This window comes from Octopus bimaculoides, chromosome 8, assembly GCF_046866305.1.
Source record: "Octopus bimaculoides isolate indiv1 chromosome 8, ASM4686630v1, whole genome shotgun sequence".
NCBI lineage: Eukaryota > Metazoa > Mollusca > Cephalopoda > Octopoda > Octopodidae > Octopus > Octopus bimaculoides.
In genome coordinates this window covers 86,134,502-86,159,629 of record NC_142935.1, presented here as the reverse complement: position 1 = coordinate 86,159,629, position 25,128 = coordinate 86,134,502, and the positions used below count along the sequence as shown (strand labels likewise).

Below are 25,128 nucleotides of genomic sequence, written 5' to 3'. Positions count from 1 at the left end.
GCACACTCACATAAGTTGGATTTTCTCCGTTTTGAAAGGGATTTTAAAAATTTCGTTTTCACCACACTTGCAAATGATGAGGGTAGCTTTTTTTTTTTTTTTTTTTTTATGAAAAAATATTTTGGGAAAATTTATGAATCTTTATTTCTTGGGATCATGTTACCCAATATCTTTTTGTACTATACACTTAAAAATAATGGGAGACACCTTCATGATAAAAAAAAAAAAGAGAATTATTTTGAAAATTTGATTTTTTTTTTCAACCCTTTCTCCTCCTCCCCACACTCAGTACCAATTTTTGGCTAATGTTCTTTTGCACTACACTCTTAAAAATGATGGGAGAAGCCTTGAAAGTTAAAAGAATTTTGGAAATTAGTGATCACCATTACAATCCCAGCTGCCTTTATTTTCAAACAGAAAATGAAATGTAATTTAGAAACCATAGTGAAGTTTTAAAAATCTTTTCATTAACCCACCCCCTACTTAAGTCCTAAACTTTTGGCTTTTGTTTTTTAATTGTTTTTAATTATAATTTTAAAGTACAGACAGTTCAAATCTGCAATTTACTTCTGTTTATAATTTCAAAATAATTTTCAGATGAAAAGATGTGTGATTTAAGGGAGATTTAGCTGTTGTTTCTTGCACATCCCACAACCAGCTGGTACCTTCTTTGTTTCTTTGTCACACTGACATGTATTGATATTTTTCGATATTTTTTCCCTATTTGAAATTCTGCCGAGGTCAATTTTGCCTTTCATCCTTTCGGGGTTGATAAATTAAGTACGAGTTGTGTACTGGGGGTCGATCTAATCGACTGCCCTGCCTTCCGCCAAAATTTCAGGCCTTGTGCCTGGAGTAGAAAAGAATATTTTATGGAATGATGATGCTGTGGTTCATTGTTGGGATTTAAGCAACAACAATAACAAAAAATTTGTTACTTAAGTCTTGTATCAAGGGAATCCATGTGTGTGTGTGTAAGAAAAAATATATTTACTAACAGAAAAGTATGCTATTAAAATAAATTATCTTTTTAAATCACTCTGTTGTCCTAATAAAGTTCCTTACACATTCTAACAAGCGCATGCAGCATGAGTGATCTACTTTTATAGAAAGTGAGAAAATTTACCATGAAAAAATGGAAGAGATAGACAAATAGAGAGAGATCTTTTCTGTTGCTATCACAGATTCTTTTGAAATTTTTATATTAAGTGATAATTTCCAAATGCTGAATCCGAGTTTGTAATTCATTTATTCCAGAAAAGAGTTTAGAAAAATGTTACAGAGGTTTAAAGTTTGATCATTTTTACCCATTCAGAAAGCAAGATTGGTGTGTAATAGCTGTCATAAGATGAAGGTAAACATTAGAAGACAGAGGTTTTAAAGAAAATGAAAGCAATGCATGAGAGTTAATACACATATAGAGAGTGAATTTCAAAGAGTATGGTAAATACATAGAGGGGGATTGATTGGTAGTGACAGATAGAGAGTAGGAAAGTTATCGATCTAAAAGTTGAGTTATTTCTTGTTGCAAATTATATTTGTTCATTATTGTTTACATCTTCTTTGAGATGTAGATTTCAAAAATCAAATTAATTTTTCTCAAGGATGCACTGTTTCAGAGCCTTTCAAACCTAAACACACACACACATAACTTGTGTGTGTGTTTGTATCATTGCTTGACAACTATTATTGTTTTTTTTTTTTACATCATTATGACTTAGTGGCTCAGTAAAAGAGACTGATAGAATGAGTACTGAGGTTCACTTGTGTCGGTGGCACGTGAAAAGACATTCGAACGAGGTTGTTGCCAGTGCCGCTGGACTGGCCACCTGTGCAGGTGGCACGTAAAATACACCATTTGGAGCGTGGCCGTTGCCAGTACCGCCTGACCGGCCTTCGTGCCGGTGGCATGTAAAAGCACCCACTACACTCTTGGAGTGGTTGGCATTAGGAAGGGCATCCAGCTGTAGAAACTCTGCCAAATCAGATTGGAGCGTGGTGTAGCCATCTGGTTTGCCAATCCTCAGTCAAATCGTCCAACCCATGCTGGCATGGAAGGCAGACGTTAAACGATGATGATGATGTTAATTTGCTTGGCTAAACCCTTCAAGGTGGGTGCCCCTGCGTGGCTGCACTTCAGTGATTGAAACAAGTAAAAGTTGACTTGTGGAAAAGGCTACTTTTTTTGTCGAGGGCTAAATGGAGAAACCATCAAAAGGTAGTTAGGTAGTTTGCCTTCACTTTTTTTTTTTTTTTTTAAAGCTGGGAAAACCTTTATGTTGCAGAATGCTATTTCTACAGACCAAGTGAAAGAATTCATTATTAGTGTTTATGGATAACATTATAATGAAAATTCACCATGTTGCTGTTGTGGAGAAATCAGTTTCTGCTCAGGCTAATTTTTGTTTCTCTGGTGTGGATCAGAACCTTACATGACTGCAGAGAATGTCCTGCTGTTGATAAACAATGTTTTATTTGTTAAATGATTATGACATTTTGCAATAATCTTGGTGTGACTGTGTGGTAAGAAGTTTGCTTCCCAATCACATTGTTCTGGGTTCAGTCCCACTATGTGGTACCCTGGACAAATGTTATCTACTAAAACTGCGTTGACCAGAGAACTTGTGAGTGGATTTGGTAGATGGATCTTTCGTATATGTACATATCTATGTGCACGTGTTTTTGTGTTTCTGTTTGCGCACCACCACTGCCACTTGGCAACCACTATTGGCTTGTTTACATCCCTGTGACCTAGTGGTTCATTAAAAAAGACCCAGAGAATAAGTAATGGTTGAAAAAAGAAATAAGTACTGGGGTTGGTTCATTTGACTAAAACTCTTCAAGGCAATGCCCCAACATGGCTGCAGCCTAATGAATGAATTAAATAAAAGACAAAAGAAAGATAACCCTTTTGTAAAGCTATGTCAGAAACCAACAGTATTCCATCCAACACTGCAATAGAAATTAGGCACTGTACATGGATATAATCAATGGTAGTTTATTAATAGTAGTAGTTGTAGTGTTGTGGATTGTTTTTGATTCATGAGTTGTGAAAAAGGCAAATTGTATTGATGGAAACAGACTTATCTTATCTGTGGCATATCTGATATTTCAATCTTTGGAATCCTTGGGGAATTTAAGAGTAAACTGCCATGTTTTGAGTTCAGTTGTTGCAGTGTTGATCTGAAATTCAATAACATTTAACAAATTTTCAAAATTTATAAGATGATGAGACAATGGGACAAGAATATTGGTTTCAGATTTTGGCACAAGGCCAGCAATTTTGTGGGTGGGGGTAAGTTGATTATATCGGTGAATGGGAGGGGACCACACCATGTGCAACTGGTACTTATTTTATCGACCTTGAAAGGATGACAGGCAAAGTTGGCCATGATGGAATTTGAACTCAGAATGTAAAGACGGACAAAATGCCGCTAAGCTTTTGCCTGGTATGATAATGATTCTGCCAGCTCGCCACGTTCTTGTGTTAATGAATATTAATTAGATCTTTTGCTTTCTAGAATGTTAAAGATGCAATTAGCTGTGAACTAATATTTAACCACTTACCATTAAGCTCTGGGGATATCAGATGTTCTATCTTTTAGAAATAAGTTTGATTATCATCCAGAAAATGACCCATTAAGTTGAAAAGGTGCTAGTGATTGAAATTCTCTCTTACTCTTGTATCCTAATTTAATTTGGTATCAGGAAATGTGATGTAGTCTCAGTCCTAGACTGACCAGAAGGAATTAACACTTTGACTGCCTATTTGAATAATATGATCTAATAACTATCACCACTTCATTTTGATGTTTTTTGTGTTGTTAATTAATGGGTTTTTGTTTTATTTACAAATTACATTTTGTCATTTCTTCTAAATTGTTTTTTATTTTTAGTTGTGTAAGACTGTAGTATTGAATATTCTATAATTATCTTGGAATTGCTAACTGTAGAATTAGTCCCATGTATGTAGAGGCTTGTCATATTATTATAAAGGTGAATGAAATGACTTCGTTAATCAACAACTTCTGCAGTTGGATATTGGCTTCATGAAGTTAGGGATTGCAACAATTTGGCCTCTCATAACTTCTGTCATTGCTAAAATCAGTAACAGTCAGTGCTATCAACTATTATCATCATCTTTTTATTGTCCACTTTTCCATGCTTGCATGGATTCACTGAGTCAGATTTTCCCCAGCTGGATGCCTGTCCTGTTGCCAACCCTGTCTATTTCCAAGCAAGGTAATATTTTTCCACGGCCAAACGTGTTTTCAGAGAGGACTGGATATGAACACTGCTTGCACACGGCTTGTTTACTACTGTCATGCAATGTCTAGACAAGGGCACGCGCGTGTGCACACACACACACACACACACACACACACACACACACACACACACACACACACACACACACTGAGCTTTCAGTTTCCATCTATCAAACCCACTCACAAGGCTTTGATTGGCCCAAGGTTATAGCAGATAACAATCCAGTGGGACTGAATCCAAAACCACATTCTTGGTTAGCAAGTTTCATAACCACACAACCATATCTGCCTACCAGTTTAACCTATGTATATAGTTATTTTCCCCATAAAACTGATCTTTTGTTCTACTTGAAAATTTGACCAAAACAACACAAAAGTGATTTTTTGTACATGTTTGGATGTTTATTTGCTTTTCTAAACTAATGACTGAAAAAATTATAGCATTAAGATTCTCCATTTTTTAGATTTTGTTATGTAAACTTAAACAGTATTGAAATCAACATAGATATATTTTCCTTTCCTAATATAGTGGAATCTTCTATTTATTTTCTTTATACTAATTTATTGCCAGTCTCACAGATTTGGGATGGTTGGCAGTTGAAAGGATGAAGTGCCAAATAATCCTCCTATATTTTACAAGTTGATGAACATTTCAACAGCAAATGCATGAGTGCATTGTCCAAACTATGATGGTAGCTAAAAAGAAAGTGAGGTAAAATATTATCCACAACAAGATACTGTTACCACTTGCCTAACTGTCACAGCATCACACCAATGGCTGTGTAAAATGTGGGCAGCTTTTCTACTGCACTATGTATATGACCATTCATTGATATCTACTAAATCTTTCAATTCTACACACCTTAGTTAATGGTTACTAGTTCTTAACTGAAACAGATAGTCAAAACATGGAATGGGCAGAGTATATTTCTCATAATTAAGGTTTCTATTATTCAAAACTAAACTCCAACATTTTTGAAAATATTATGTAAAACACTTAAAATTTTAGTAACATTTCTATTAAAGACAAGTACTTGAAAAAGTTGTAAATCATTTGGAAATTATGACTTGTAATAATACAACTGCATCACTATTAAGATGGGAAATGGAAATATTTGTTTTGTTGACGAGAGGTTCTGGGAGTATTGGCAATATGAACAGTCTTTCATTATAGATTGCCATGTATGTTGCCTGAGTTTAAGGGTCATATTGCCAAGTAGTTGATGTTTAGCTTTGGGGTACATTTTCACATTTTTCTTTAATGGTAAAGAAAACCATTCTGTTAAGTGTTTTTGCAGGATTTGAACTCAGGACTGTGAACTATCAAAAATGAATTGTCTTTGCTAGTGGCATGTGGTAAGAACTATTGAAAATGAAGTGTCTTTGTTAGTGGCAGGATTGTTCATTTAATAGATTGACATCTTGGAATGCAGGAAGTAATGAATCACATTACTGACACTAAATATGGAATAACTAGTTTCATGTTTTAATTATATGGCCATTTGAACACATCTATATCAAAGAGACAATGTTGGGCAACAACATAGCCAATCTTCATCACAAATCTGAATAAAAAGAAAATTTTAGTACTTCTGTTAACCTGGGAAAAACAGAATAATTTTTGGCATTTCCTGTTTGATATAATGTTTTGAGCTTAATTTAAATCCATTTACATTGAACTCACTTTTGTGTGATTGCAGCAGAGTTGGCTGTAATATAACAGCTGTGTGAGCACTTAGTTCAGATCTGTTACAAGTCTACATGGTAACCTCACTAAACACTACATACATGAGGTGTTCAGGATTGTAAAGTAGTGTATCAGAGAGAATAGAGATGTGGTAGGTGAGAAATGTGTGCGAATGGATAATGATATGCTTTTACTTAGTGACTCGGAGAAGAAAGATACATGGAGATGCCATTATGAAAAGTTGTTAAATGTGGAGAATGATTGAGAGAAGGAGAGTCTTTCAAATATTGAACCAATTGAGGGACCAACCATCAGAGATGATAGTAGCATAATAGATAAGGCAATTAAAGATATGAAGGCTGGGAAAGCCCCTGGGCCATCGGATGTCACTGCCAAGATAATTAAAATATCAAGTAGTGTGGGATGTAGCCTAGTCACTCGCATAGTTAGTTTATCAGGTTATTCAGGAAGGCATCATCCCCAATTAATTAGGGATAGAATTAAACTAGATGAGATGCAGTTTGGTTTTGTTCTTAGGAGAAATACCACAGATGCCATCTTCAAAGTGAGACGTTTGCAAGAAAAGTATTTGGCTAAAAGTAAGCCATTGTACTTTGCCTTTGTTGACCTGGAGAAAGCTTTCGACAGGGTTCCCCACTCTCTTATTTGGTGGTCTCTAAGAAAGCCGAGAGTAGAGGAGTGGTTTGTTAGAGCTGTTCAAGCCATGTACAGCGGTGCTGATAGTAAGGTGAGAGTTGGCCTTGAGTACAGTGATGAATTTAATGTACAAGTTGGAGTACACCAAGGATCAGTCCTTAGTCCACTCTTATTCATCAAAGTTCTCTAGGCCATAAAAAATGAATTCAAAACTGGGTGCCCATGGGAACTGCTATATGCTGGTGATCTTTCTCTAATTGCAAAACCTGGAACCAAAGGGCTTTAAAGTTTACTTAGCTAAGACTAAAGTTGTTGTTAGTGAGAAAGGAGACTCTCATTCTGACTGGCAAATGGTCCTGTTCTATATGTAGGAAAGGAGTGGGATGTAATTCTATTTGCTGCACCAAGTGTTAGCTGTGGACGCATAAGAGATGCATTGGAATTGTGGGAAGATTATCAGATAAGGTCATTTTTGGACTTAAAAAACTTTCTCAAATGCCCAGGAGACTCTCTTGAGGTAGTTTCTGCTATTTAGGTAACCAAATTAGTATTGGCGGTGGATGCTCTAAAAGTATTGTTTCTAGAATAAGAATAGGGTGGAGGAAGCTCAGAGAACTACTACCTCTCCTGGCAGCAAAAGGACTCTCTCCCAGAGTGAAAGATTGGTTGTATGTTACTTGTCTGAGAACGGCTATGTTATATGGTAGTGAGACATGGGCTTTGACTGCGGAGGACATGTATAGGCTGGAGAGGAATGAAGGTAGTATGCTCTGTTGGATTTGCAATATCAGTGTGCATGACCGACAAAGCACAACTGTGTTGAGAGAAAAGTTATGCAGGAGAGGAGACTGCATTGGTTTGGACGTGTGTTGCATATGAGTAAAGACAGCTGTATACAGAAGTGCCTGTTGCTGAACGTGGATGGTACCTGTGGAAGAGGGAGACCCAGGAAGACATGGGATGAAGTGGAGGAAATGACAGTGGACCGAGGTGTTTGACGATATGAGGTCCTAGAGAAGACCCATCCATGAAACTGAGTGCTAGAAGAGTTGTGTCCCACCCACATGCAACAACACACTTTTCACCCACTCTGCCCTAAGAAATCAAGCTACAACTCCTCTTCTAACTGCATCTTTCTCTTCCTCACATTTCCTCTTCATAAACTATGATTGTTTTCCAATCCCCTTTCTTGCCCTCACTACTGTGCTCACTGTATTTGCTGCTGTATTCGCCTATGCTAGTGCAATGTAAAAAGCACTGAGTCCACTCTGTGGAATGGTTGGTGTTAGGAAGGACACCCAGCTGTAAAATCCCTGCCAAAAACAGACAGAATAGCCTAGGGTAGTTTTCCTACCAGGCCGGCTCCTGTCAACTGCCCTACTCATGCATGCATGGAAGATGGATGTTAAACGATTATGATGATGATAGTTATGCTGAGTTGGTACTATTCTCTGACCTAGATGAACTAGGTCTGAGAGTAATAGTTTAGTTATTGACATAATACAACAATGGACACTTTTAATGCTGTCATCTGTAGTTCTACCCTTTAATTGTACCCTTTTGTTGCCCTATTTCTACTAAAATACACCACCTTTATTTCATTGAATTTTTAAATAGTGAAGTATTTAGTAAAATAATTTTGTTATTATTCATCTGTTTGAAATATAAATTAAGATGAAGTTTTGATTTAAATTGTTTAAAACCAAGAACTGTGTTTCATTAAACCAGGGCAATCTCAGCTGGGTTGGTATCAAAAGGGTAAAATGAAACTGATCTGATATAAATAAAGATATAACCAATGCTGTAACATGCAAATGTTTATAACTTTCTGGTTAGAAATGACTTCAATGAAAACTTTCAGTAATTCTTGTGTTTCTGTTTGAATATATAATTGACAAAATCAGTATTTGAATTGCCTGTGTTTATAATGAGCTAAGCCTCTTACAATTAATTATCTTTTAGAATGTTGACACTTTGACTGCTCTTAGTCCAGAAGTTATCAGTCGACAAGCAACAATAAATATTGGTAAGTTTCTGTTATTTGAACCTTCAGTTCTCATTAAAAATTTTGGTTATTTTATAAGTTTTATCGATAGCAAACTCTGTATTTAATAGAAACATTAGTTTTCTAGTCTTTCCCTTAGCCCTTCAGTCTAATTTTATGGTCTTATTCGTAAACATGAACTTTAACATTAAGGATTATGTTTTAAAATTAAATATATTTTATTGAAGTGTTTCATTTTAATTAATGGCTCTATCACTTATTTTGACTGATTTCTGTTTAAAGGAGTTTGAAATATAGAATATGAAATATTAGATTAGTACATTTCCTATTGTTATACTTCCTCAACAGTTCCTGAAATTTCCATGGAGCAGGGATATTCAAACATTTATCTACTCCATTATGTCTGCCATCGTTTGTCTAAAGATAATTAAAAAAAACTCAAATTGAATGTTGCCTCAGTTCTTTCTTGGGTGCTTTTCTTGAGTTGGTTTAGATATTCATACATGTCATAAGATGGCTTTTACTTCTTATTGTCCATCTTATCAATGAATGTTTGTAATTTATTTAATAATTTAAGAAAAAACAAAACAAAAATAAATTCTTTTCATTTTGAATAGCTGTATATTCAATTATATTTGTCAATCTTCTGATTTCAGGCACTATTGGGCATGTAGCTCATGGCAAATCAACAGCTGTAAAAGCAATCTCAGGTGTTCAGGTATGATAGTCATTTTTTAAAACCCTTTTTCTGGTTTTCAGCAACAATACTAGTAATATAAAATGGCCAAAACTGAAACCACTAAATAGCACGAATTTCCGTTGTAGTTATACACCATGTACATAACTGTCACTGATGGCTTCTATGTTGTAGCAATCCATTGAGACTATTAATTCCTATAGTAGTAAGACACCACATATACCACTGACTGCTCACTCTCCTCTCTATTAATATTTCTAACGTGTCTATTAAAATCATCAGAAACTATGCTAATTACATCATCATTTGACGTCTGCTTTCCATGCTGGCATGGGTTAGACGGTTTGATTGGAACTGGTAAGCCAGAGAGCTGCACCAGGTTCTAGTCTCCCTACCTCCAACCACTCCAAGAGTTTAATGAGTGCTTTTTACATGCCACTGACACAAGTGCCATTTACATGACACCAGCAATGGCCACGGCTACAATTTCACGGGTGCCATTTGCCTGACTGTTACACTGGCAATGTCCATGACTTCAGTTTCACTTGGCTTGACAAGTCTTCTGAAGCACAGCATATCGCCAAGGTGTCAGTCACTTGTCATTGCCCCCGTGAAGTCCAAATTATAAGTCTTATACAAAGTGGTTCTTGTTAAAATGCTCAGTCAATTCATTGCAATAAATATTATCACAAACAGAGGTGTCACCTCCTACAGACAGAATAGGTTCACAAGAGGACAAAGAAAACGTGAGCTGTGCAAATCCAGAAGCAACTCCTTGCTTTCATTCCCAGTAGACCAACTATGCCCGACTTGTGGTAGAACCTGATCAGTCACAACTGGATGCACCGTGACCCATCTTCCATGTGATATCCTTTGTCATCATTGACAACAATGGATGAACATCACCACAAACTGGACCATACAAGAATATGCTATAAGCTGACTAAGCACATGGAAGTTAGCATTATCTTTAATGATTTACTGTCCACTTTTCTGACTTATATATATTTACGTTTGTATCATCTATCTTTGGTTTACTGTAATTTTATTTCCCCCTTGTTCAACAAGAATTATTGTTTTCCATTGTTGTTACCTTATGGACTTTTTTTTTCAGACTGTTCGTTTTAAAAATGAATTAGAAAGGAACATTACCATCAAATTAGGATATGCTAATGCTAAGGTCAGTTCATCTCTATTATGACCATAGTAGAGGTTTTTCTTTGAGATTAAATTAGCTTTTTTTAAAATGAATTTGAAATAAATTACTTTAAAATTACCACCATTTACATTAAGGTTTTTGAATGGAGCTACATGATGGAATCATCTGCTTAAATATCTGACATAAATTGTCACTCTAAACTTGTGGTTAAGAATGTTTTTAGACTAGGCAAATGCTGCACAGTTTACAATTCTATAATGTTCTCTTCAAATACTATATCGTTAATAGTTCTTTCAGTATCATTGTCTTCTAATTTAAATTCATATTCAAAAATTATTTTAACTTCCTGGGTAGGCACCATTACTGTTAGGAGCACAAACATTATCAATAAAAAAATTACAGCTTCATTTATATTAAATCTGAAAATGAATGCAATTACATTGGTCATCTTCCATTTGCAATGATGTAAAAAAAAAACCAACAAAAAAAGAACCTGACACTTTTGTTGAAATGTCTGAAGGATTTGAAAGGTGGTGCTCCAGCATGGTCCCAGCCTCTGGTTGAAACCAGTAAAAGAAAAATCATTCTTCATTATTAAACATTTGTATTGTCCTGTTGATTTGATGAATTTTTTAATCTATAAAAATATATGATTTCAAAAGAACCATTTATTTTATCCACATCTGTAAATTTCAGATATATAAATGTGACTCGGAATCTTGTCAACGTCCTGGCAATTATCGGTCTTGTGGTAGTGCAAAGGAGGATATTTTTCCATGTGACCGCCTTGGCTGTACAGGGAAATTCCAGTTGTTACGGTTTGTAACTTTTAGATCTTAAAGCTTAATGAATTTTGTAAATCCTTGTTTGAACGTTCACTTAGTTGTTACTAGAGTTTAAAAATAAATAGTTTGTGATAGGAATGGGTATTTATTTAATTAAAGAAAAAAAATAGTTCAGATCTAATTTACTTAGCCTATTAATATTACAATCCCTGTTCTCCTTTCCTTAATAGAGTCATTAATGTTAATCAACTGTTAAAAGATACCTCAGGCTATAACAGTTTGCTCAGCTTATCATTGTGTAGGATAGATGATCTTCAGTCTGTTTGGTTTCAAGTTTTGGCACAAAGCCAGCAGCTTTTAGAAGGAATAGATTAGTTGATTACATCAACCCCAGTACTTATTTTATCCCTCCACTCTCTGAAGGATGAAAAGCAAAGTTGACTTTGGTAGGATTTGAACTCAGAACTGAAAGAAATACTGCTAAGCATTTCATCCAACATGCTAACGATTCTTCCAGCCGGCTGCCATTATAATAATTATAAATAACAATAATTTAGATGAAAGTAATGTTTCAAAATCTTTCCCCTATTTCACTTTTGTTAACAAGCAGAATGCTGTTTAATCACATTGCAAGCACTTCAACCATGACCATACCATCTATTCAGAAGCATGTTGGACTACATCTATATCTATACTATATATAAAACAGAGATGTGTGTGTAATCGCTTTTCACGTGAAATCGACTTCACCAAATGCTTCCATACTTGTAATGCATGAATAATTTGACCTCGCATAAATCTTAGGCTCTTCATTTGATTTTTTTAATTAAAAATAAATAATATTGCTTTATATTTAAGATTCACTTCTTTAAAAAGGTTCCTCAATGTCAACTTCCGGTATTGACGTAACAACCGCAAAAAGCTTCACTTTCTATTTTGTGTGTGAGTGTTCGTGTGTATGAGAGAGAGTAAATACTACATACACACCGCTGTCTCACACACATACACACGCACGCACACACACACACACACACCTTGACTCACTCACACTCTGTCTCTTACAAACACATCATCATCATCATCATCATCGTTTAACGTCCGCTTTCCATGCTAGCATGGGTTGGACGATTTGACTGAGGACTGGTGAAACCGGATGGCAACACCAGGCTCCAGTCTGATTTGGCAGAGTTTCTACAGCTGGATGCCCTTCCTAACGCCAACCACTCAGAGAGTGTAGTGGGTGCTTTTACGTGTCACCCGCACGAAAACGGCCACGCTCGAAATGGTGTCTTTTATGTGCCACCCGCACAAGCCAGTCCAGGGGCACTGGCAACGATCTCGCTCGAAAATCCTACAGGAGCCAGTCAGGCGGTACTGGCAACGGCCACGCTCAAAATGGTGCATCTCATGTGCCACCCGCACAAGAACCAGTCCAGGGGCACTGGCAACGATCTTACTTGGCTTGCCGGGTCTTCTCACGCACAGCCCATTTCCAAAGGTCTCGGTCCGTAGTCATCGCCTCGGTGAGGCCCAATGTACGAAGGTCTTGCCTCACCACCTCAGCCCAGGTCTTCCTGGGCCTACCTCTTCCACGGGTTCCCTCAACTGTTAGGGTGTGGCACTTTTTCACGCAGCTATCCTCCTCCATTCTCACCACATGTCCATACCAGCGCAATCGTCTCTCTTGCACGCCACAACTGATGCTTCTAATGTTCAGCTTTTCTCTCAAGATACTTACACTCTGACGGGTATTCACATTGACATTACACATCCAACGGAGCATACTGGCTTCATTCCTTGCGAGCTTACGTATGTCCTCAGCAGTTACAGCCCATGTTTCACTGCCATGTAGCATGGTTGTTCGTACGCATGCGTCATACAGTCTGCCTTTTACTCTGAGTGAGAGTCCCTTTGTCGCCAGCAGGGGTAAGAGCTCTCTAAACTTTGCCCAGGCTATTCTTATTCTAGCAGCTACACTTTCAGCGCACCCACCCCCACTACTAACTTGGTCGCCCAGATAGCGGAAGCTATCGACTACCTCTAGTTTTTCACCCTGGAATGAGATAGAAGTTGTTTCCTGTTTGTTTGCAGTCTTTATTGCACCTGAACATCTGCCACAAACAAAAACTAACTTGCTAGTTAACCTGCCTTTGATGTTGCTGCACCTCTTATGTGTCCATAGCTTGCACCGGGTACATCTTATAGAGTTACTACCTACTCCTTTTCTACATACTGAGCAGGGCCATCTACCTGAAGGGGTTTGTGTTTTATCTACCTTCCTACTTATTAGGATTTTGGTTTTAGCTAGGTTGACTCTAAGGCCCTTCAGTTCTAGACCTTGCTTCCACACCTGAAACTTCTCCTCTAGTTCTGATAGTGACTCCGCAATTAGGGCAAGGTCATCAGCATAGAGGAGCTCCCAGGGGCAACCTGTCTTGAACACACACATACATAAATGTATACAAACATATTTACAAAGACACGTGTGTATGCGCGCGCATGCATGTTTGTAAGAGACGGAGTGTGAGTGAGTCAAGGGCTGTGTTGTCATATGCATACATCCAAAGATGTATGTATATTTATGCATGTACGTATACATGACAACAAACCTCTCTCTCTTACAAACACACACATACATAAATGTATACAAACATATTTACAAAGACACACGTGTGTATGCGTGCGTGCGTGCGTGGAGGGGCTCCACAATCGCCATTTATTTCAATTACTCTTCTGAGGGTATTCACGTAAATCATTTTTTTCATTTAATCATCATCATCATCATCGTTTAATGTCCGCTTTCCATGCTAGTCACACAAGCAGTATCATGATACTGTCACACAAGCAGTATCATTCGTTTTCGATACTCTGTGAAAAAACGTCAGGTCCTTGGAAAATATTACCTTGGAAACAGGTAAGGGTTGGTGGCAAGAAGGGTGTCTAGCCATGTATAATTAACTTGAGAAAATTTCATCTGAGCCATGCAAGCATGGAAAAGTGCATGTTACAATGTTGATAAGTGTTACAATGAAGTAACTACAGTGGAATATGAACTTACAGTCCATAACTTGAAAACCCTATTCACTCTGCTATTTTGCCTGTGTCATCTAAAAAAGGTTTGAATGGAATAAATGTGTTTATTTAAAATGATAAATTTGATGTTGTTTTTATCATAGCTAATGGTAAATTTATTTGTTCTCCTCAGGCATGTTTCATTTGTTGATTGTCCTGGTCATGACATTCTTATGGCCACCATGTTGAATGGAGCCGCTGTCATGGATGCTGCTCTCTTACTTATTGGTAAGTATATTTTTCTTTAGTAAATAACTTTCTTTTTCATTAACACGTCGTTGTCAATTTAGTGTTCTTGTACATCTAATATTTCTGTTGCATTCTACCAGCATCAAACAAGTGAGGTTGATGATATATTTAACCCTTTAGCCTTCAGATTATTCTGTCAAATGTTATGCTTATCTATTCACACTGTTTTGAATTAATCATGCATTATCTCATTACTTTGGGATTTCAATGATATGATTGTATATTTTTAGAATGACATAGTTGGATAAGTGTGAGGGTCCAGATCCGATTGGTTCAAACATAAAACAAGTAGGATGTTTAGGTCAGTTTACATGCTAAAGGGTTAATCTTTTGAATTCCTTACTGGCAGCTAACACACTTTACACACAGCTCTTGATACCTTAATGTAACTAGACTGACTTCAAGCATTCTTGAATATTTTTTAAACTGCTTTGGTCTGGAGGAAAGGGCTGTTCCTCATATCCTTTACAGGCTCTTTGAGATATGCGAGGTTTAAATAGTCAGTTTTCTTTTAACAATTGCATGTCAGTTAGCACTGGAAAAAACATGACCAGAGATAAAATTTCAGAATTGGCTAGTGCAAGGTCTAGCTGGACAATTGCAGTATGCAATGAATGAGTCAGGCCTTAGTGGAAGTTGTACGAGACCAGCTAGCCCAGTCCTGAGACCATTAATATTGGTTTTCAAATTTTGATACAAGGCTAGAGCTATTTCGGGTGAGTGGGTAAGTTGATTACATTGACCCCAAAAGGATGAAAGGCAAAGTCGACCTTGACAGAATTTGAACTCAGAATGTAAAGACAGATGAAATGCTGCTAAGCATTTAGCCCAGCATGCTAATGATTCTGCCAGCTTGCTGCCTTCTTGAGACCACTAATATTAGCAGTAGAAAAAGACAGATAAAAAACTGCATCCCTCTGCCAACCCATGTTGAGCCGGTGTGGCAGAGTAGGCTCATCAAACGAGTTTGATCTGAAGCCATTCTGTAATGGAGAGAACATGCTGAAGCCTTTGTCCTGCAGTGGTCTGAACATAGGCAATCCAACCCAGCATTTAAACTGGCCATATCCAGCCCAAATATTCTACCTGTTTTTTGTTCACACTGACCAGATCTCACACCTACCCTATAATGTCATCCTAAAATGAAACTGACATAATGGATGATTAATACAAAGCATTGTGAATAAATAAGCATCACCTGAATGCTGATGGGTTAAACTTGTGTTTGGAACTTAAATTTATATTAAAGTTTAAAACAAGAAGCTTGTCTCATAAGCCATTCTCAGTTAGGTTGGTATCAAAAGGGTTAACGTATTTTATTAGTAATTTCAAACAAACGCTTTCAGTATGTTTCTCTCAGTTTATTTGTTGTACTATATATTTTCTATTTACATTTGTCTCCAGCGGGTAATGAACCGTGTCCACAGCCACAAACATCAGAACATTTAGCTGCTATAGAAATTATGAAATTGCAACACATTATTATTTTGCAAAACAAAATAGATTTGGTAAAAGAATCCCAAGCCAAGGAGCAATACGAGCAGATTTTAGCTTTTGTAAAAGGTAAGTGACTCTTGGACTGTTATTTTATTGCATTCTTTTATTCTTTTTACTGGTGTCAGCCATTAGACTGTAGCTTGTTTTAAAGAGATTTTGTTGACTATAATAATACAGTCAGCAAAAACTCCTAAAACAAGAGAAAGACAAAAGGCAAACTTGACATGGGCAGGATTTGAATTCAAAATATAAAGAGATGTACAGGTATTTTATCCAAAACTCTCTTGATTCTCTCACCACCACCACCACCACCACCTTTCATTGTTTGGTTTGGAAAATTCTGTTGGAAATTTTTGTCTAAGAAAATAATGCAACCTTATTAACCCATTTATTACTATATTTCTAATGAAATATGCTGTCTTTGCTTCAATTAATTATGAAAATAATGAATTCAATTAAATAACTTTGATATTAATCAAGTTGGTATTTGGAACATAAATTAACATGAAATTTTGATGGAATTTTTAAAATTTAGATAATTTTAAAGCAGGGAATTTGTACCTTAGAATCAGTGGAGCGGTTTCAAATCAGTTGGAATCAAAAGGGTCAAATAAATTCCTTTTTAGAAATTGAAAGATAGTCAGTACAGCCAAACAAAATATCTGATCTGTACATTACATATAATGATGCAAATTGGTAGAAAGAAGATCAAACCCTGTTACCATACACTTGGCGTTCATCCTTTTGGGGTAATTTTTTTTCTCTTATTCTTGGCAACAGACAGCCAGATAGTATTTTGTGAAAAGCACCCAAAAGAGGCAATAGGAATACTTATGAATTCTTTCAGAGAAATTCCGTGACCAACACATTGTGTTTCTGAAGTAGGTCATCTGTTGATATGATAATGCAAGGAAAGATATTTCATAAAATAGTGTTATTTGAGAATTTCTTCTATCATTCATTTCATTTCCCTTCAAAGTATTCTTTATTCAAACATGTTAATTCAAATGTTGTTGGTTATAATTTGTCTCTTTATTACAAAGCAAATATCATACTTCTTTCTTTACCTTTACAGGCACGATAGCTGAGGGTGCCCCTATCATACCTGTATCTGCTCAGTTGAAATATAATATTGATGTTGTATGCGAATATATTGATAAAAAAATACCTGTCCCTTTGAGAGACTTTAAATCAGAACCAAGATTAATAGGTAAGTTACTATTCAACATATTAATTATGCTTGTTTGATTACAATCCTGTTTTGTATGTTTTCATAAATTGTGTTGTGGAGTTCTCTAAGAAATTTAATTAGTTTGATTTTTTACAAAATCTCATCTGATACCTCAAATTTATAAACAATGTATTTCTTTTATTTCCAGTTATTCGATCCTTTGATGTCAATAAACCAGGCTGTGAAGTGAATGAAGTGAAAGGGGGTGTTGCTGGTGGTAGTATTTTAAAAGGAGTTTTGAAGGTAATTTTGAATTGATATCTATTTATGCATGCATGTTTGCTTATACACACACACACACACACACACACACACACACACACTTATAAACATACATGTATGGGTTTGGTTCAAAAACAAGATAAATAAAACTCAATGCACGAATATTTCATTATTGTAACTGGTAGAAGTTATAAAGTGACTCAAGGGCACCTATCAAGTGCTATACAGAAACTCTTGGCACTTGAGTCACTTTGTATCTTTCACCTGTTAAGATAACACACATGCCTGCATACAGATATCATCATTGTTTTACATCCATTTCTATGGATATTACTACACTTCTTAGTGAGTCAGAGGATCAAGTCTTGAGTTTTTCGTCATTAGATTGGTTTCTATAGCAAGATACTCTTCCTATCACCGGCCCCATTATAGGGTGTATTTGGTGCATTTCCTCATAGCAACAGCACTAGGGAATTTGTCATGTCTTCAGCTAGATTAAAGGCACCTCTTGATCCCACACTTAATGGGGCATTGGAAGGGAGTGATTGAGAGATGAGCAATAGGGCATAAGGGATAAGGACATGGACAATAGACATCAGAAGTATATGTGATGAAAAGGGTGATGGAGATGTCCAAGGGACATGAGGCTGTCAAAGAGACCAATGATGTAGACTTAATAATATGCAGATATATATACATACACACATGTACATGCATGTGTATACATAAATATATATATTTATTTATGTGCTTACATGTACATATACCTAACAATGCATGTCTACTTACAAGTGATTAGAACCTATTAGATTGTACCACACTTTAGCTATTTTTTGTTTTAGGTGTCTATGTAGTAGAACCGGACATTTTCTTGGCCCTCTCATACACATACAATTTTGATGCCCAGTAAGCCTTCAATTTATTAATTTGCTATTTATACATAAGAACTGCAGTTCTTAGTAGGCCATGGGTGGTGGATTCAGTGTCTGGCTGATGAACTGTAACCATGCAGAAACGTGTGTCCTACACTCCAATAATGTTATTCATACTCCATCTCTCTCTTGTGGGACAGTTACCACAGTGATGGTCTTTTTACGTTTGAGTGTACATAAACGTGTTAAAAATAAATGTACACTTTATATGAACAGAAAAAAGATGGTTTATCAATGGTTTGTTAATTATTTTGTATTGGAATGTTAATTCGAATGGCAGTACAAGTAAGAGTCAGGAGTAAAGTTTTCTATTAATATAGCCCCACAAGGAGGATTTCTTTACATATTCTTTGGTTCTTTAGTTTGTTTTAGCCATTATGGTTCAAGCCATAGTAGAGTACCACTTTCATATGGGAAAAAATTGGCACACTTTATAGTGTGACTTGTTCAATGCATCATGTTTGATGTCTAGAACTTACCACACATGTATTGAATGATAACTTTTATGTGGTGAGCCTTTTATACTGGTTCCAGCAGATGAAGTATTGTTGGTTGTCAGAACTTGACTATAAAAGGCCCCAAGTTTTCACTAACATGCAAAAATACCAGTTGATAATATCATGGAGATGTCACCGGTGTGCCTAACAACTACTAACTTCCAAATTTAAAATAAAATTTGCCTGCAGATGGGTGGGATGGCTATGGGTGCTCCATTATCACCATCTCATGGCAAGTATCTACGTGGACTGTTCTGAAGATTTAACTCGAGAAAATACAACACTGAAACCTGCAGTTTTGAAGGTGACACCTTTGTAGCCTTGCAACACTTCAGAGCACCTCCAAGTTGTAGACCAGATGGACTCAACTCATACATTAATCTTGTTTAGTGTGAAAAAAAAAGAGCAACAGCCAACTGTCTTTCTTGGATATATTAGTGAAAAGGAAAGGGCTGGAGTCAATTGGGATATCAGTGTGTAGTGACGTCATATTAGCGCCAAAAAAGCATAGGCGCCATTGCTGAATCTTTAACCACGCATGCGTGGGTTTAAACATCGAAGCGTTCCCGCTTCGATTCTGTCTCTTACCAAGGCAGACAGCGACCAAGCAAGACGTCTAAGCAAGCTCTCCCATTTGAATGTGGTTGAACCAAGTTGTCTTTATAACGACACCAGCATGAAGAACCGTACAACTACATTTCAGGCTACTCTAAAACCGGACAATTAGATGCTGTTTACCTTTTACACCAAACAATAAATATTTGTTGTTGTTGATCAGTTTGGAGTTTCTGCGTTCGGTCCTCTTCCAATTTAATGTAGGAGAGTTAGGTGTATATCTAAAGATATATAACCCACTCTCCTAAAGTGGTGACCCCGACGTGATTGGTCAGTTTGCGTTCTGGCGGGAAAGGTTCGAAGAAGTTGCCGATTCGAATAATAATCAGTCACTTGATGACAAGGAATGGGTTCTCTACTACGCTCGCATTTATTTATATTTAAATGAGAAGATTGTATGTAATGGCGATAGTAGTTTTGTATCTAGTGACGATAGGTAGTCTCACTACACTAGCCTCGCACCAGTCGGTTTGTCGAAGGCAAACAGACGAAATAAGGAAAAAAAAAAATTGTAGTGAAAAAGACTTAAAGAACAGTTGGTCTATTACTGGCATTTAGTCACCATTTTTGGAAAGTTATGTGAACTTTTCAAGTTGGGCTGTATGAACAAATCAACGTCGGGGTCACCACTTTAGGAGAGTGGGTTATATATCTTTAGATATACACCTAACTCTCCTACATTAAATTGGAAGAGGACCGAACGCAGAAACTCCAAACTGATCAACAACAACAAATATTTATTGTTCGGTGTAAAAGGTAAACAGCATCCACTGTTAAGAAAGTAATCATCAAATACCTATAACATTGGGTAAATACAGTCTGTAGATACATTAGCTTATGCAGAAGAAATGAGTTGATATATATATCCCTGAATAACAGATACTTAGCCCATCATACAAGATCTGCAGCCAACATCAAACAAATGGTAAGGTCAGATATCTACAACAAGAAAACAGACAACACATAATATCAGAACTGTGTTCTAAAGTAGCTCTATCACATAGTCCTCACCAGAACATATAACATCCCAAGCATTTGCAGATTTTATCAATTTCTTGTTCTTGCATGAAAAATTCAAACTATAAGTGGTAAATATTGTCATTTCCCTGTTGACACATCATCCACTGACTTTGCATGTTTGAAGACTTGTGAAATAAAAGATCCTTTAGTTGGTAAACGGGTAAAGGTTAGTGACAGGAAGGGCATCCAGCTATAAAACAATGCCTCAATACATTCATTTAATTCTAATCCTTGCTAGTGTGAAAAAACAGACATGAATGAATGAGTTGACATAGTTTCAGATGATGCTAGTCAAAAGAAATATCACTGTTTGTATTAATTTGATATTTATATTTCAGGTTGGACAAGAAATTGAAGTACGGCCTGGAATAGTAAGCAAAGAAAAGGATGGCCAACTGTCATGTAAACCTATTTTATCCAGAATTCTGTCACTTTTTGCTGAGCAAAATGATTTACAATATGCAGTTCCTGGTGGTTTAATAGGTATAATTTATTTTGTGAAATTTTTAGAAATATTTCTCTAAAGTTTTAACTCTTTCTGTGTCCACCATAAAACTGGTAAATGTTGAAGTGTTTATATAAAATCATAGTTGATGTCTTCTTAGTAAAAAATAGAAATAGCTCCAGTTTATTTGACTAAATTCACTTCATATCATTTGTTTGGACATTTATTGGATTTACGTGTGTAGAAATAAAGTCATAAAAAGGTTTTCTATTTCTTCAACCTAAAATGTTTTATGTTCTAAATGTAGAGCTATTTCTGTGCATTCCATTGAGGTTTTTAGCTTCCATTTATAAATTTCACTTTAACCCTTTTGTTACAATTTATTTTGGAAGTAATGAAGAATTTCATAAAATATGTCATTATTAGCTGGGATTTGGAATGTAGATTAATGTGGTTAAACCAGTTTTTGTGTCTGAATATATATTTAGTATAAAGTTTTTAATTCAGAAAGTAATTTCAAAAATAATGCTTATTAATTTGTAATCTCTAATTTCACTAAATGCATTCTTAATTTTATGTATACTGATTTTTTTTTTTTTTTCTTGTAGGTGTTGGAACAAAAATTGACCCAACATTATGCCGTGCTGATAGAATGGTGGGGCAAGTATTAGGAGGTGTTGGTGTCTTACCAGAAATTTATACAGAATTGGAAATATCTTACTTTTTGCTCCGCCGATTATTGGGTGTGAAAACTGAAGGTGACAAGAAAGGAGCAAAGGTTTGTCATTTACACCTTGTGTTAGAATTGCAAATAAAGTGTGGCCAGCTTAATATGTATTTAATAACTATTAGGACCAAGTTAAGGGTTCCCATTGTTGCAGTAAAATTCTTCCCCAAGGAAACTAGTGACGAAATTTTCTTTCATGTTTTAGCATTGTAAAGAACATTTCTCTATTGTAGATCAATGTTGGTTTATTTATTTCATGAAGTTGAATATTATTTAACTAGGCATTTCTTTAATAAAAAATTATTAATTTCAGTTTCAAAACTATTTAATTTTGTGCGTTTTAGAAATTAATAAAAGAGAGAAAATGTGGTAAAAGCAAGAGGTCTTGATCTGCTTGCTGTTCTAACTGAAATCTGTTAATCAAGTAAGATTTGCTGTATCACTGAAGAATTAGTCACTCAGTATGATGCCTTCTGCTCTTTGTCCTCATTTATTCAAGCTTAATAACAAAATAAAAGTGACCAATATAGTTGGTATTAAGAAGCTCACTTTGCTCAGTGGTTTGTGAGTCCCACTACATGGTATCTTGGGCAGGTATCTTCTCCTATAGTCCTGGACTGACCAATGCTTTATGAATGAATTTGGTAGATTGAAGCTGTGTGAAATCCTGTAGTATATGTGTGTATCTATGTATGATCACATCATCATCTTCATTTAACATCTGTTTTCCATGTTGGCATGGGTTGGATGGTTTGAGGGGAGCTGGTAAGCTAGAAGACTGTCAAACTCTGTTTGCATTGGCATGATTTCTATAATTAGATGGCCTTCCTAATGCCAACCACTTAGAGTTTACTGGGTGCTTTTTACATGACACGAACAACAATGAGGTCACTAAATAAATAACAAGACAAGATCCCGCAACTGAGTAGTATTGCGAAAAGTGGTTTTGTGCCAGATGAGAGGTTAGAGTCCGAGGGACAGAAATAGGCATCTTGCAGTAAAGAAGATATATGGCTATCTCAGTAGCAGAGAGAGGGGTGATGATGCGATGGGGTGGGTACACTCAAATTACAGGGAGGTGCATATGTAAGATCAAGGATTAGATATGGTGAGTGAGTAGATAAGTTTGTAAGATTGCAAAAGGAGAGTGGGAGGTGAAGGGGAGAGAATGTAGTAAGTGGACAGAAACAGACGGATGGGTTGTTAGAATATGTTGTGGGGGAACAGATTCAACAGGGGAGATTGGGAGAGAGGGAAGGGAGTTGGGAAGATGGGATGTAGGAGAGAAGTTTGCTAGGGACAGATTATGTGCAGGCTGGGTGTTGGGGGAGGGGGCATGGATATAAGAGACATGCCTATATATAGTGTGTGTTTGGTCCTCTCCACTGCTTGACAAGTGGTGTTGGTTTGTTTACATTCCTGTAACTTAGCAATTTGGCAAAAACGATCCATAGAATAAGTACCAGTTGTAAACTATATGTTGGGGTCAATTTGTCTGACTAAACCCCTGAAGGTGGTGTGCCAGCATGGGTCACAATTCAATAATAGAAACATATAAAAGAAAAAAGTTAAGCAACAAACAGATTATAGATTTTTTTTTTTTTTACATGAGAAAAAATTAAAGCTTGTTTATAATAATTTGTATTTAACTTGTTGATTGGGTGAAAGTTCATGTTTGGATCACTTGTTTTAAACTAAAAGATAAGCAAAATATCATTTGGTATTATTGCTAGAATGTGAAGCAATTTAATACTTTAGGTTTAAGTGTTGGCTAGTTGTTGGAGAAGTCATTAGAAATATGTGGAACAGTATTCTCCAAAAAGCTTTTTAGTTGATGTTCTTTGGTTTTCATTCGTGTTTCTTATTTTTCAGGTCCAAAAATTGGCTAAGAATGAAACTTTAATGGTAAACATAGGTTCTTTATCAACTGGTGGGAGAGTTTTGGCTGTAAAAGCTGATTTGGCTAAAATTGTTCTGACTTCACCTGTTTGTACAGAGATTGGTGAGAAAATTGCTCTGAGTCGGAGAGTTGAAAAGCATTGGAGGTAAAACTAAAATTTATCAGAATCTTCATGATGTCATTTTTTTATTTTATGAGATTGATGATTCTTCAAAATTAATCGATATTTCTTAAATTAAACTGGTGAATCTTTTCTTTTGTAGATTAATTGGCTGGGGACAAATTCGTCGTGGTTTGACAGTAAAGCCCGTTGGTCCTGATGAGTGAGCTTACAATTACCATATCGGTAGACTCTTAACTATGTAAATGTAATTGATGCCTCCCCTTACTTAGGACTGGCAACGAGATTTTTCTGAGAGAACATTTGACATCTATAACTTGCAATAAGTGCAAAATTTTCATGGTTTATTGCCTGACATTGCTAATATGCAACCACAGAAGCAGTTTAATAAATATTATTTCTTGACTATGTTTTAGTGGAGTTGTTTTTTTGTTTGTTTGTGCATGTATATAGTTACATGTCATAAAAATATTTTTTTCTTTGCTTATCAAAATCCTTATTGTTGTTTTACATTTTGCTTTTTACATTCTTGCTGAGGTCTATCACCTCTCATCTGTTTCCAAGTGCAATAATATTCCCCTTTGTTATTCAAACAAAACAGTACAATGGATAGATATGTTTACATGGAAAATTGCAAACGACTGACTTGATGTTTTGCTTATTAGTGGGTAATGTTAAGATGAGTGGGGGATACACACATTTGTGAGTTTCTTTCAGTTTCCAATCAGTCTGGGTCTAAAGTAGAAGATACTTGCTCAAAGACAGTGCATTGAGACTGAACTCCAAACCTCATGGTTTGCAATGCTAACATCTTATTTGTACAACCATGTTGATGTATTGGTGAACAGTCAATGGTGTTGGAGAGCATGAAGTTTAAAGTTGTAGTTAAGGAAAATTAGCTGATATGGAAGACTGAAATCCATTTGAATATTGGAAAATAGCTACGTGTATCATGTTGATTTGTGCCAGGTATCAAAATGCAGACACCATGAGGACTGCTGCTCAGTACTTTGTGAACACTGTAAAGGCTGTAAGACATGACATGGACGTCACAAATGTCAAGATTCCCCAAACTGTCATGGTCTTTCGATGTCTCCAGTGATGGTGATAACATGCTGCCCTACATTTTTGAACAGGGTCTTAAGCTCAATTCAGGTAGCTATGTAAAACTACTGGAAGTCCATGTATGGCAGCAGGATTTGGCTCCTTGCCATACCTCTGGAAAGAGCCAGAAGTGGTTATTGGAGAATTTCTACAACTTCACCAGCTCTAATTTCTGGCCTCCTAATTCCTCTGATTGTAATCCCATGGATTACTGTGTGTAGAGTGCAGATGAGAGAGA

The 25,128-nt window shown here is 36.2% G+C and overlaps 1 protein-coding gene across 1 annotated transcript in view; it reads left to right on the top strand.

The window, feature by feature from the left end:
* The window catches only part of LOC106875238 (eukaryotic translation initiation factor 2 subunit 3), a 28,195-nt gene extending 4,001 nt beyond the window's left edge, over positions 1-24,194 (top strand). Inside the window, exons 2-13 of the mRNA XM_014923302.3 lie at positions 8,575-8,638; positions 9,274-9,335; positions 10,429-10,494; positions 11,170-11,291; positions 14,464-14,558; positions 15,984-16,142; positions 17,152-17,286; positions 17,456-17,550; positions 20,932-21,076; positions 21,647-21,816; positions 23,638-23,810; positions 23,929-24,194. Of these exons, the coding sequence (XP_014778788.1) occupies positions 8,575-8,638; positions 9,274-9,335; positions 10,429-10,494; positions 11,170-11,291; positions 14,464-14,558; positions 15,984-16,142; positions 17,152-17,286; positions 17,456-17,550; positions 20,932-21,076; positions 21,647-21,816; positions 23,638-23,810; positions 23,929-23,992 (1,350 nt within the window). The 3' untranslated portion in view covers positions 23,993-24,194. The remainder of the gene's footprint in view (positions 1-8,574; positions 8,639-9,273; positions 9,336-10,428; positions 10,495-11,169; positions 11,292-14,463; positions 14,559-15,983; positions 16,143-17,151; positions 17,287-17,455; positions 17,551-20,931; positions 21,077-21,646; positions 21,817-23,637; positions 23,811-23,928) is intronic.
* The last annotated feature ends 934 nt before the right edge of the window (positions 24,195-25,128 follow it).